Below are 13,630 nucleotides of genomic sequence, written 5' to 3' on the forward strand. Positions count from 1 at the left end.
CATAATATGACTCAAGTAAAAGTTAAAGTAGTCATCCAAATAATTACTTGAGTAAGAGTAAAAAAGTGCTTGATGAAAAAAACTACTCAAGTAGTGAGTAACTGTTGAGTAACGTCTGATTTATTTCTTAACACAAGCATCAATCAGACCGACAAAAATACAAAATAATCATCTTTAGGCAAATAATATTTCATCTAATCAATTAAAATTGATTTATTAGTTACAAAATAGCTTAAGTGAAGAGACTTGTCACATCAAATTTGGATGGACACTGCATGTGCAAAACATACTGTATGTAACCTAAAAGACAAACATCCACCTCTCCACAGCAAAAACTAAAACTACCACTACGTTTCCTCAGGTTAGATGTTAAGTTTTTGTACGCTGACATGTCCATTTGTTTTGGTCGACACTGAAGGCGCCGCATAATGTAGCTGCTGTTTCGCACTTTTCCTAAAAGGTAACCATGCTTTCACTATGAGGCCAGGGGGGGTTCCTCCTGGTCTGCGTTGCCTTGGCGACGGTTGATTCTGACATCTTTGATTTGCTACGACTGTAAAGCTAACCTGTCCAGGCGCTGAGATTGAGTATGGTCACGTGACTGCACAACGACGTTTGATTGGTGAAACAAAGTCACGTGGTAGAGCCTTCAGCGGAAGACTCTTTCTCTCTGTCAAAATAAAACATTAAAATGAGACGTACGCTGGGGTAAAAACAATGACGTGTAGAATACCAAAGAGGTAAAAAGAGAAGTAACAAGCTCATTGTAGCCTAATGTAGCGGAGTAAGAGTACAGTTTATTCTTCACTAATCTACTAGGGATGAGCGAGTACAGCATTATCTGTATCTGTATCTGTTTACCACATGAATTATCTGTATCCGTATCTGTACTCGGACTGGGCGGGGCCTAACCCGGAAGTGGTCAGATTTAACCCGGAAGTGGGTCTGGTTGTCTTGAAATGGGCGGGGCATGCAATTGATATGGGTTGATCATAAATTGTTATATTTATTGCTGATTAGAAAACTATTTCTATGACAGCATCAGCATTGAGCTTCATTGGTGTTGTCATGGTAACAAACAAACTATATAGGCCTACAGTATATAACAAGTTTTGCAACAATAAATAAACGACCGTGCTTGCAATATTAAGTAAAATGTAATGAACAAGAGTGTGATCATTATTTATTTTGGTTCTTTTTTATTTTCACACTGTTATTTTCACACTCACAGACAACACTCAATTGTGAGTGTGTGTGTCTGTGAGTGAGTAAGAGATACACAGAGAGAGGAGAGAAAAACAAAGAGAGATGGGGGCGGGGGTTGGTGAATGTGTTTTGTGTGTAACTTAATTTGCAATATATTCATTTTTACCGCAACTGCCTTTTATTTTTATTTTATAAAACACAGCAAGAAAGTCAGACACTCAAAAAAACTGGTTAGAGCCGCGCATTTAAAAAAAAAAAAAAACTCCAACGCGAGTCCCATTCCACCAAGCACTATGTCTGAACAAACCCCACGTTACCAGAGTCTCCTGGTTATTAGTACTAGTTCAAACGAAGTATAAAAACAACCTGAAGCTTGAAGAAACCCTAAATGTTAACGGGAAAGCCCCGCAGACCGACAGAGAGAGAGCTGTTCACTCTCTTGGTCCTGAGTGCGTGTGAGCGGAGCGGCCAAAGCAACACAAGAATCTGTGTGTGTAGGGAGGGGCGCTGGGACTAGCCTATCACAGAATAGTGTAGGGGAGGGGGCTGGGACTAGCCTATCACAGAATAGTGTAAGGAGAGGCGCTGTGACTAGCACTGTGACAGCTATCACCGAGGTGTAGTGGTAAAAAAAGAGGTGGGTAAACATAATTCTGTAGTATAGTATATATATATATATAAATATATAGTAAAAACCCCATTGATTTTCTTCATAAAATTTAGATTATCAGCATAATGTATAAACCATCCGAGGTAGACTGACCCGTTTCTGCCCTATGAAGCTAGAAGTCTGTATGATATCAACCTGTTAACATTATAAGAAAAACAATTATCCACTTTCTTACGTAGAAAAAACTATATTACCTACAATCCTAAGCGTAACAGCAACATTTCTGATTGGTCCAACTCACTGTTACCATAGAAACATTTACTTACTGCAAAACCGCGAACAGCTAGAGCGACACAATAACTAGCTAGCTGACTAGCAAAGGAGCTTCTTGTCACTATCTTTCAGTGGCGAGAGAATGCATGACATAACATCCAGTTATTTATCAGACATATATCCTAAATTTCACTAATGGGAAAAAGTGCTAGGTGACCTGCAACTTCATGTCTGAAAGGGTAGGCTAACCACTCAATGCGTGGCTTTTTGAGTCAGAGGCATGAATCTGCATTAACCAAATGAACCTCAAAAACATTAAGTTGAGTCCTGTTTTCCGAGCTCACCACTTTGGGCTTCTTTCCGAGACCGTTTGCTGGCATCAGGAGGACGGCTGCTGTCTTGGCGGCGCTTAAAAAAATGTCGGATATCCTTTTTAATACCCATCTCGACACTACATGAGACATTAGCCTAATGTAGGATAGAGTGACTGACAAATCTTGACTGCTGCTTCCTGCTGATGTTTAAGCCCAACGTCGACTTCAAGGCAGCGCTGCACCGGGACTTCAAGGCCCCAACCATTGCCCAATCCTATCACCTTCAGGTAGCGCTGCCTGGAAGGCAACATTGGGGCTTAATACCCCAACACCGCAGAGATTGGTCCACACTGACAGTAATGCAGCGCAATATGATAGACTTCGTCTTAGTTTTAACAACCTATGAACAATAAGAACAATATGAAACTAAAACAACACAAGCTTAATTTAGAATGCTTTGGGAGATAGGCTATTCAGAAGTGGATAAACGCACTTAGGAGGTGGGTAAACGCCATTTCCGAATTTTGAGAGGTGCATAAACGGCGTTTACGTGCGTGTTAGCCTCACTACATCACTGCCTATCACAGAACGGAGACACAGTCAATGAGACTTATTCAATCCGAGTACAGTATTGACGCATTACTCGTATAATACTTGGTACTCGCGAAAAGTGCTTTATCCGCACCGGATACTCGCTCAGGGTACTCGGCTCATCCTATAATCTACTCAAGTAAAAGTATAGCGTTTAAAACTACTCCTAGAAGTAAAAATTTTCAAAAACTTACTCAAGTAAATGTAGGACGTAAATGAACTCGTTACTACCCACCTCTGTCCACAACCAATGAGAGAGCCGTTGCTTTGCCCCACAATGCTTGCCTTCGGGGGCTATCCCAGGACACAAATAGCTGTCGGACCCTTAGTCCAGCAGAACTGGACACAGCACATGCAAACAGGTCCACTTCGGCCGGCCGTAGCGCCCACACCTGCTTCACAATGGCTGGGTGCAGAGCCAGTTGCCGTACAGCGGCATGCCCCTGGACAGCAAATCTGCGCCCTGGTTCAGAGCTCTCAGAGACAGGAGGTGCTTGCTGCTCCACAGTATCAATCTGCGTGCCAGCGTGTGTAACTGACGGGAACACAAGCCCCCGATGGTTATATAGGTGCCGTGTGTGTTGTCCATTCTCACCAGAACATGGTGGAAGAGCTCAAGGTATTTATGTGATAGGCCGGAGACTCTCGCTCCAACGCTCCTCACCCCCCCTCACAAACGCCCTCCGGTTCCCCCTGCCGAAAGGCTTGCGTACATGACCACCTTCCATGCCGACGGTGCCCAAGGCTACTACCTGCGCCAAGAAAGCCGGATGCCAAAAGTGGCACGGCGCCATTCCACAGTAACCGTTACCCTCCGTGCGCATGAGGCACAGGATCCAGTCTGAGGGAGGCCACCCAATGTGGAAACCCTCATAAACAGGCGGCCTAGTGGGATCACCATCATCATCCCATAGTAACCTCAGACATATCCTGAAAGCAACGGACGCGTAGTCAAAATGCGCCAAGACAAGCCCTAATAATCTCCAACCTCTCTGCCGACAGACGGGCTGTGAAGGACACAGAGTAGATACAGCCCCCGAAATATTATATTTTGCACTAGGGAAAGCACACTCTTTCTGTGTTTATTTAAAACCAGTTGGTCAGATGTTTTATGAGAATGTGCAGTTGCGTCCAGATCTGCTCTGACTGTGAAAAGAGCCAATGTCTAGATATGTAGCTAGACGGAGACCCTGCCGCTTAAGGGGCTACAGCTGCTTTGGTACACCTCACAACACTCTCGGGCTCAGAGACAGATCGAAGGGAAGCACTCTGTACTCGTAACAGACACCCCGAAAAGCGAACCTCAGCTGTTTCCTGTTCAGAGGATGGATCACAATATGGTAATACTACCGCCCGGCGATAGAAGTTAGTATAGAAGTTAGGATGGCTCCGGTCTGTGGACAGTTAAGCTAGCTAGCCTGCACGACAGAGATATGTTAGAAGCGGAGAAGCGGTTTTAGAATGGTGTCGTAGCGAAGCATTTAAAGTGGGATGGACCCACATGACGCGGACACTCAATCACCAGTCAATCAGGATGTCTTAATAAGATAAATGCAGGAAGCGTATCCCATAGTGAGACATCAAAACAAATGCTATGAATGAGAACTACAAAACAAACACATTTTATGCCTTAATCGTCACATACACACAGTACAATTTATTTAATGCATATAACCCATCCTAAGTATTAAGGGAGAATTCCGGCCAAACACTGTGCGCATCTTACACATCTTTACAATATTTAAACTAAATATAGTCACACATCTTTGAGCCATGTTGTTCACAACTGGGCTAAAAAGAAAACATTTTACTATGTAGAATACTTACTTGCATGGTAGAAGCACAAATATACGGAAAAATTACCAAATCAACTGAATCTGGAAGCAAAATGTTGTTTCTAAAAATGCTACCGATGTGGTATGTCACGCGGTGAGGACATACCCAAACCATGGCACAGCCGGAATGCGTTGCTTCTATTGTTGGTGAATCCCAGTGTAGTCAGACCAACTTCCACATTTGTCTTTCGTTTTTCAGTCAGTTTTAAAGCGGAGGGAAGTGCATGTTCCTCTAAAGATTGAGCAACTGTCTGTGGAGCTGGATGCCTGGCGGGCCTGCACACAAGTAACAGCAAGTAGGTTACAGGCCTCACACACACCACACACACACACAAACCAACACACACACACACACACACACACACACACACACACACACACACCACACAAGAGAATGGTATTACAATGTGCCAAGTAGATAATAGTTTAAAAAGGAGACGGTGAATAAGGGAACACTGTCATTTCAGTCCCACCTTGGTAAACACCATCACCTAGTGTCAGCTGCCTACTAAAGTAAGGCATAATGAGGCCAGTTAACAAGGCAACGCAAGAGAGGAGTGAGTTAAGCTGACTTAATCATGTTTGTTTTTTTGTTAGGACAATGCACATCAATCAAGATTTTAAGTAAATGGGCCAGTGTTGAGTGTTATGCACAGCTGGAGTGTACTACCACAGACTTTATTTAGTTTGTGTTGGAGGAAACAGACTTCAAATGGCCAGAGTTTGTAGATTATATAATGCAGTCATATAAAGGGGAGGATGGCAGCACATGAGTTTTGGACACTGCTGCTGCAAAAGTGGCCACATGTGAGTGTTGTATCTACATCTTTAAATACATTTATGTTCATATTATCATATTCACTAGCAGAATGAAGTCAAATAACGTGACTGTTGTCACTATAATACCTCTACATTGCTTATGTACACAGCTTTAGAATTGCATCTGTCTTTCTGTTCTCAACAGTCCTCCATCAGAGTGTCAAAGAGAAGAGTTAGCTGCCTCGAGAAGAATCAGCCAACAGACTCTGGTATAAAAAAAAACAGTTTTAAAAACTAGCGGATAAAAGAATATTTTTATATTTTGGTGCAGACCATCTGGGATCAGCACATAAGCCCATGTCTTGGGTAGGGTATTGATGTTGGCTGTGTGATCAGAATCAGTTTAAATGGACAAGGAATTTGACTCCGTCTTCTGTGCTCTTACATGATATAGATATACGCTAAAATAAGGACAAGAAAGCTAAAGTTCAACATAAACATTGACAGTAGTCAAAGTAGCTTTGTACAGTATAATTTGCATGTATAACACATAAGCATATACACTCCCTAAAGGATTATTAGGAACACCTGTTCAATTTCTCATTACGCAATTATCTAATCAACCAATCACATGGCAGTAGCTTCAATGCATTTAGGGGTGTGATCCTGGTCAAGACAATCTCCCGAACTCCCAACTAAAGTCAGAATGGGAAGAAGGTGATTTAAGCAATTTTGAGCGTGGCATGGTGTTGGTGGCAGAGGGCCGGTTTTGAGTATTTCACAATCTGCTCAATTACTGGGATTTTCACGCACAACCATTTCTAGGTTTACAAAGAATGGTGTGAAATGGAAAAAACATCCAGTATGCGGCATTCGTGGGCGAAATGGCTTGTTGATGCTAGAGGTCAGAGGAGAATGGGCCGACTGATTCAAGCTGATAGAAGAGCAACTTTGACTGGAATAATCTCTCGTTAAAACCGAGGTATGCAGCAAAGCATTTGTGAAGTCACAACATGTACAACCTTGAGGCGGATGGGCTACAACAGCCAAAGACCCACCGGGTACACTCATCTCCACTACAAATAGGAAAAAGAGGCTACATTTTGCAAGAGGTCACCTAAATTGGCTAGTTGAAGACTGGAAAAATGTTGCCTGGTCTGAGAGTCTCCATTTCTGTGGAGTCAGAATTTGGCAAATGAGATGAGAACATGGATCCATCATGCGTTACCAATGTGCAGGCTTGTGGTAAATGAAATGTGCTGTATTATATAGCGCTTTTCTAGTCTTAACGACTACTCAAAGCGCTTTTACATAGTACAGGATCATTCACCATTCACACACATTCATACACTGTGGCCGAGGATGCCGTACAAGTTGCCATCTGCTCATCAGTTAAACACAACACCACCATTTACACTCCAATGCGCAGCAACTCGGGGTTCAGTGTCTTGCCCAAGGACACTTGCGTGGGACTGCAGGCCAGGATACAACCACCAACCTCCGATTGGCAGGCAACCGTCTCACTGAGCCACAGCCGCCCCCGTGGTGGTGGTGTAAGGTGTTGGGGATGTTTTCTTGGCACACTTTAGGCCCTTAGTGCCAATTGGCATTGTTTGAATGCCACGGCTTCCCTGAGCATTGTTTCTGACCATGTCCATCCTTTATTTGCACCATGTACCCATCCTCGAGGTTACTTCCAGCAGGATAATGCACAAAGCTCGAATCATTTCAAATTGGTTTCTTGAACATGACAATGAGTTCACTGTTTTAAAATGGCCCCCACAGTCACCAGATCTCAACCCAATAGAGCATCTTTGGGATGTGGTGGAACGGGAGCTTCGTCCCTGGATGTACATCCCACAAATCTCCATCAACTGCAAGATGCTATCCTATCAATATGGGCAACATTTCTACAGAATGCTTTCGGCACCTTGTTGAATCAATGCCACGTAGAATTAAGGCAGTTCTGAAGGCGAAAGGGGGTCAAACAAAGTATAGTATAGTGGTCCTATAATCCTATAGGTGAGTGTACATAGTCCATCCACACATGTAAACAACAGCTCTACGAGACTGAAGCTGAAACATGTTGTGTCTATGTAGTGATGCTTCCTCCAGTTTTCTGACTGGAGGAGTATAGATCTAGATGAACGGGCGGATCTATACTCATCAGCAGGTTGGCACTGATGATGTTCTCTGCAGTCTGTTCCTGTCTGTTTGGTGGCTGATCCAAACCACACAGTGATGGATTCAGAGAAAGAAGGAATGATTGCAACTTGGAAAAATTGATTCATTCCCCATTTCAAGTCACAACTCAAACACATCTGTTTAAAATGGCCTATTCCACCTAAATGTCTATTGCTCTGCCTTTCCGTTGTTTTGCTGTATAGTATTGTTTTTCTGTTGTATAGTATTTGTTTATTTTGCTGTATAGTATTTGTTTTGCTGTTGTATAGTATGTGTTTGTATGTATTGTTGTTGCTGTATAGTATTGTTTTGCGGTTTTATTATGTATAGTATTTGTTTTGCTGTTTTGCTGTCTTCAGCTGCCCTGTTCAATAAAAGCCTAAAAATGCCCAAAAAGTATCTTAAAAAAACTAAATAAAAAAATACTGGATTCACATCAACAAACTGTTGTTAATAAGTATGGTAATGATGGGGCTAAAGTCCACTTTTTAACAACAGTTTGGAGAGCGTTCTGATGTTTCTCACCCAGCCCTGTGTCACCTACCTGTTGTGTTCTTTTTTACCCTCTGTATTTAGTTGTTTGGTTGTTCCAGTAAGGTTAGTTTCTGAATGTGAAGCTCTCACTCAGCACCTGGAGCTGGATTATTTTGAAAGCACTTGAGAAATAAACTAAATATGATCCTCACAGTGCTATCTGTTCTGTCATAATTGATTGGGAGCACAGTGTGTAAAACCAATAATAGGGAATCCATAAGAAAAGCAGTAACACATGTTTCTTCTCTCCCTCAGCTGCTTTAGTCTTGTGGGGTTGCTGATTATGTGACAGCTCCAACTCTGCCAAGCCACTCCGATGTTCACTTTCCTGTTTCACTGGACAAATAACAGGTGGATTTTCTTTATTTTATGGTTATTTTTATTAACTATATCAACATACATACAATACAGTCAAATACATATACGGTCAATACTTAGTGATACTATCATTACAAAGAATATACTGTAGGCTGTATAATTAGTTGTATTTATAATATCTTAAAGAGGATCAGTAGCTAAAAAGTTCCAGTCAATGGTCAGGCATTAGTGTGCCTTTTTCTCTTTCTTTTTGTTACGTGCATAGTTAGAAATGTCATAATTATACAACTCTGCGATCTGTTTACAGTTATCTGCTCTTGTCCCTTTGAGGTGAGCAACTGAACAGTGATTTACGGTGTGTACAACAGTTTTTTTTCATCAGGCAGAGTGACAAACAGCCTTCACTGCAGGAAATGTATTCACGTGACATTCTGTATTTAATTTTGACTGAGCTTGGCCTGTTTAAAATTTTTCCAGGTTAGTGGCGATGCACACTGCTCAAAATGTTCCATCAGCAGTTTGGTTGTTGCTAAACTGAGCTGTGGCGTTAAATCACCTCTTTCACTCATTACAAATCTAACGTAAAATCTCTTGGATAAAGATAGGATAAATCCATTGAGGAAAAGTTCTTAAAAGTGGTACCAGATTAATGGTTTAGTACTTTTTAAGAAATATTTAATTAGGGCCCGAACGTTGACAACAGCGAAGGCCCTATTGAAGCTGAAAGAATTCTTCCTTCTTCTTTTTTTAAAGGGCTTAACATACTCAAAACTTGGCTTGGTGAAAATTACATTGTTTAAGGCATTCGGGAATAGGCGCACAAAATTACTCGCTAGCGCCCCTACAAAATTGGAGCATACCCTAAGCGCAACAGGAAGTCCGCCATTTTGAATTGAAAGTTTAAAATAAGTGTGAAGCCCTGAACCAATATTGACTTTTGGTCATAGAGCCCTCTGCTGCAACAGAAATCAGCCTAAATGACAAACATCATCCAATTTACATGAAACTTAGAATGTGTTATCTACCTATGATATCAGTCCCTATACTTCGCTATACTCAGACACACCCCTTTCATAACTTGTAAACCGTTTAAGGTAGACTCTTGTGTGAGGTATCATTGACTCAGCAAATAGTTCCATTTTAATTGGTGATGCTTTGCTCCGTCCCAATTCCCTCTTTAATAACTAAAGACCCATTTCTTGTACACTATTTGTAAGGTATCATTGAACTAAGCAGAGCTTTGTTTCTGTCTATAGAGGTTTACTTTGACGCAGCGGGCCCTGTATCGACTCCGCCCTGAGCCTTTGCTGCATGTCAATGATAGGTACAGAAAACCAGTTTGAGGTGCAAATTTGTTTTTTTTAAAGTGCTCGTGCCGCCACCCATGTGTCATGAAAAAAGCCTCACTGGGAAGCTACACGCTTCGTCATGCCAAAACACTACTGAGAGTACATGTTGTGTTCAGCCGTGGAGTGCCAATCTGAAAGTTCAGTTTGAACTTGGAGTTTATGTCTTTCTTGCTGTCGCTGATAATATGACTGGAATAATTAAATTGAATATTAAATAAGTGGAGCACTTTCTGTCAGTTTATTCCCTTCCCATTTTAATCATAATGCTGTCAATGTGCTCAGATCACAGCAATTGTCCATTCAACATTCACAGGTCAAATAGAATATTTTTCTATTTGACCTGTGCTATTGCCGGCCCTATCATTAGCTATGTATCTTCATATTTTCTTTTTTGTGCAGGGTCCAATGTTTTTGCTGGAGGATGGTAAATCAGCGATCTCACTAATAATGCTCTAATGTGGGCAAAGTCAACCCTTTCTCCCCTCTGGGAACAGGATCCGCATCAACCCCTTCTAACACACACATAATATAAACAACACATTTGTGTCAGCAAACTGGCCAACTGTATTTTATAATTTACTGAGCCAACAAATGTAAGGTGGTCAACAAAAAAGAATTTATGATTTTTTTTTTGATAATGTTTATTTTAAACAGGTTGGTAATGGTACATTTTTATATTGTAAGCTGTCATGTAATGACAAAAAAAAAAAATCATATGTATTCAGTTGTGAACAGGATTCTATTATATGTATTCGTTTGGTAGGATTCCCTTCTTACTATAGCTAAACATTCTCAATGTATGTACAGGCTATAAATCTACATTACATATTCTATGTGGTAAAACAAAAGAAATAAATACTGAAATAAGCAACCGCTGCATATTTATACAAGGTGTCCTATTGTGTTGCACTTATATTAATGCTAGTAAAACACTAATGCTACACTACAGAAACATCAAACCTAAACAGCATTGGGTGTGCTGAGAAGCCCCCCCCCCCCCCCCCGCCCCCCGGAAAAGCCCAGTCTGCTCTGATTGGTCCCATTTAAGAGTCTACCAGTCTCCACATCTGCTTATTGATAAATACGTTTTTCCATCAAAAGAAGTCTTTAGAGATGATTAACAGTTTCTTACATAGAAATTACAAAGAAAACAAGCTTAATTGTTTGTCCTTCAAAAGTTTTCAGTTTACATGTTTCTTACATAGAAACCTGGTAATGGAGCATGGTAAGAAATGACAGCTAAGTTGTTTAGTGTTGAAAACTGAATATCTCTGAACTTTTACTGGCTATACTCAACCTGCTCTTAGATCCATCCCGACTAGGCTACTTAAAGAGTTTTACCATTAGTCAACACTTCACTACTGAATATAACATTTGTCTTATTAACAGGCTAGTACCACAGTACTTTAAAGTAGCTGTAATTAAACCTTCTGAAAAGCCAAACCTTGATCCAGATGTTTTTAGCCAACTATAGACCTATCCAACCTTCCATTTCTCCTCTAAGATTCTTGAGAAAGCAGTCGCCAAACAGCTGTGCGACTTTCTGCATAGCAACCTTATTTGAGTATTTTCAGTCAGGATTTAGAGTTCATCATAGCACAGAGACAGCACTTGGAGTAAATTACAATGACCTCCTAATTGCTTCAGACAAAGGACTTATCTCTGTACTTGTGTATTAGATCTTAGCGCGCCTTTGATCCATGACCATTATATCTTATTACAGAGATTTGAAACATTTAATTGGCATTAAAGGCCTGCTCTAAGCTGGTTTAAGTCTTATTTATCAGCATCGATCTCAGTTTGTTAATGTAACGATGAATCTCTGTGCACGCCAAGGTTAGTCATGGAGTCCCACAAGGATCTGTGTCGGTCCAATCCTGTTCATTTATATTGCTTCCTTTAGGCAGTATTATTAGGAAACACTCCATAAACTTTCTTGATGAGATGATACTCAATTATATCTATCAATCAAGCCGGATGAACTATCAGTTAGCTAAAACTTCAACACGTGCCTTCAGGATATTAAAACCTGGATGACCTGTAATTTTCTAATATTAAACTCAGATAAAATTGAAGTTATTGCGTCTCGGACCCAAGACACTCGGACGGCACTATCCAAAGATATAGTTACTCCTGGATGGCCATCACCCTGGCCTCCGCACCACAGTGAAGAATCTTGGAGTCATCTTTGATCAGGACATGTCCTTAATTACCCACTTAAAGCAAATTCAAGGACGCTTTTTCACCTACGAATATTGCACAAAATCAGAATATCCTCTCTAAAAATGATGCAGAAAACTATATCCATGCATTTGTTATTCTAGTGTTGATTACGCATTCTTTAACTATCAGGCGCTCGACAATACTCATAAGGTACTCTACAGCTGGCCTAGATGCGCGTGCACGTGTTTTACTGTAGCCGACAAGGCAAAGAGATCCGTTTCTCCTGTTTTATTCTGCATGGCTTCCGTAAAAATTTAAATAGAATTTAAAATCTTCTTATCACCTAACAAAGCTCTTCATGGTGAGGTCCTCTTATGCTCTTAAGAGCTCATAGTACCTTTACAACTAGGAGAGACTGACGCTCCCAGAATATGGTTACTGGTGTTCTGGAGTCTCTAAAGTAACGAACGGGACCAGAGCGTTAAGTACGGCCCTCCTCCTGTGGAACCAGGTTTCCAGTTTGGGTCGGGAGCAGACACGCTCCCATTTAGAGTAGCTTAAGAATTTCCTTTTTGATAACCTTAGTATAGGGCTGGAATCGAATATGTAGGGAGTATAGGTAGTTCACATAGTTTTTCAGATTTAATCCTATCAATAAATATTAACTAAAGGGATATGGCATACAGCCCTCCGTTGGGGGGAGTTTCTGTCCCACGGGCTGGAGATTTCTTACCGTGTCATCTACTTGGTTTTGTTTGTAATAATAGTTTGACAGCTTGGGACTATTTGATACACTAGTTGCGGCATAGAATCGAATATTGGTTAGGGAGAGTAGTTTTAGTCACATGAGTTGTTTCAGATTTATCTATCTATACATCAGGGTAATATTAAACTAAAGGGAGCTTGGCATACAGAACCGATACGGATTTTGCGGAGAGTTACTGGCCCGGCCGGGTGGAGCTCTCTGTTACCTCTCTCGTTCTGGTTTTTGTTGTATAGTTGTAGCAGCTGGGGAACTTATGTCTGATCACTGAACTCTCTTCCTCTATCTTTCCATCTTTTCATTTAGTGCTTCCATGGTCCCAGAAATGCTTTTACTAACCTCACTCGGGTGAGTCATTCCCCGGAGTCCTTATGTTTTTTTTCCCCAGCATGTTCCCTTGGATCAGAGAGGCTACCGAAATCAGGTAGCAGCTGTCGCCGGTTCGCCGCTACACTTCTCGATGCATGTCACTGCTGCCTGCGGTTGCCCTGCTGTCGCCCTTGACGCTGACTAGTCCTGGTACGTCCCTGCTGGGCTTGTAATGCTCGTACAGCGTCCTGCTATGCCATGAACACTACAAAGAAACTGCTTAACACAAGCATCAATCAGACCGACAAAAATACAAAATAATCATCTTTAGGCAAATAATATTTCATCTAATCAATTAAAATTGATTTATTAGTTACAAAATAGCTTAAGTGAAGAGACTTGTCACATCAAATTTGGATGGA

The 13,630-nt window shown here is 41.2% G+C and overlaps 1 protein-coding gene across 5 annotated transcripts in view; it reads left to right on the forward strand.

The window, feature by feature from the left end:
- Positions 1-13,630, forward strand: part of wdr17 (WD repeat domain 17) — a 116,455-nt gene that overhangs the window by 71,590 nt on the left and 31,235 nt on the right. For 2 of the 5 annotated variants that reach the window (XM_032538036.1, XM_032538044.1), the window contains exon 29: positions 5,029-5,125. The exons of the other annotated variants lie outside the window; for them this stretch is intronic. In XM_032538036.1, coding sequence (XP_032393927.1) covers positions 5,029-5,038 — 10 coding nt within the window. In that variant the 3' untranslated portion in view covers positions 5,039-5,125. Of the gene's footprint in view, positions 1-5,028; positions 5,126-13,630 lie in introns of those variants that run through there. 5 annotated transcript variants of the gene reach the window in all.

This window comes from Etheostoma spectabile, chromosome 2 (genome assembly GCF_008692095.1).
Source record: "Etheostoma spectabile isolate EspeVRDwgs_2016 chromosome 2, UIUC_Espe_1.0, whole genome shotgun sequence".
In the NCBI taxonomy this organism is placed as follows: Eukaryota; Metazoa; Chordata; class Actinopteri; order Perciformes; family Percidae; genus Etheostoma; species Etheostoma spectabile.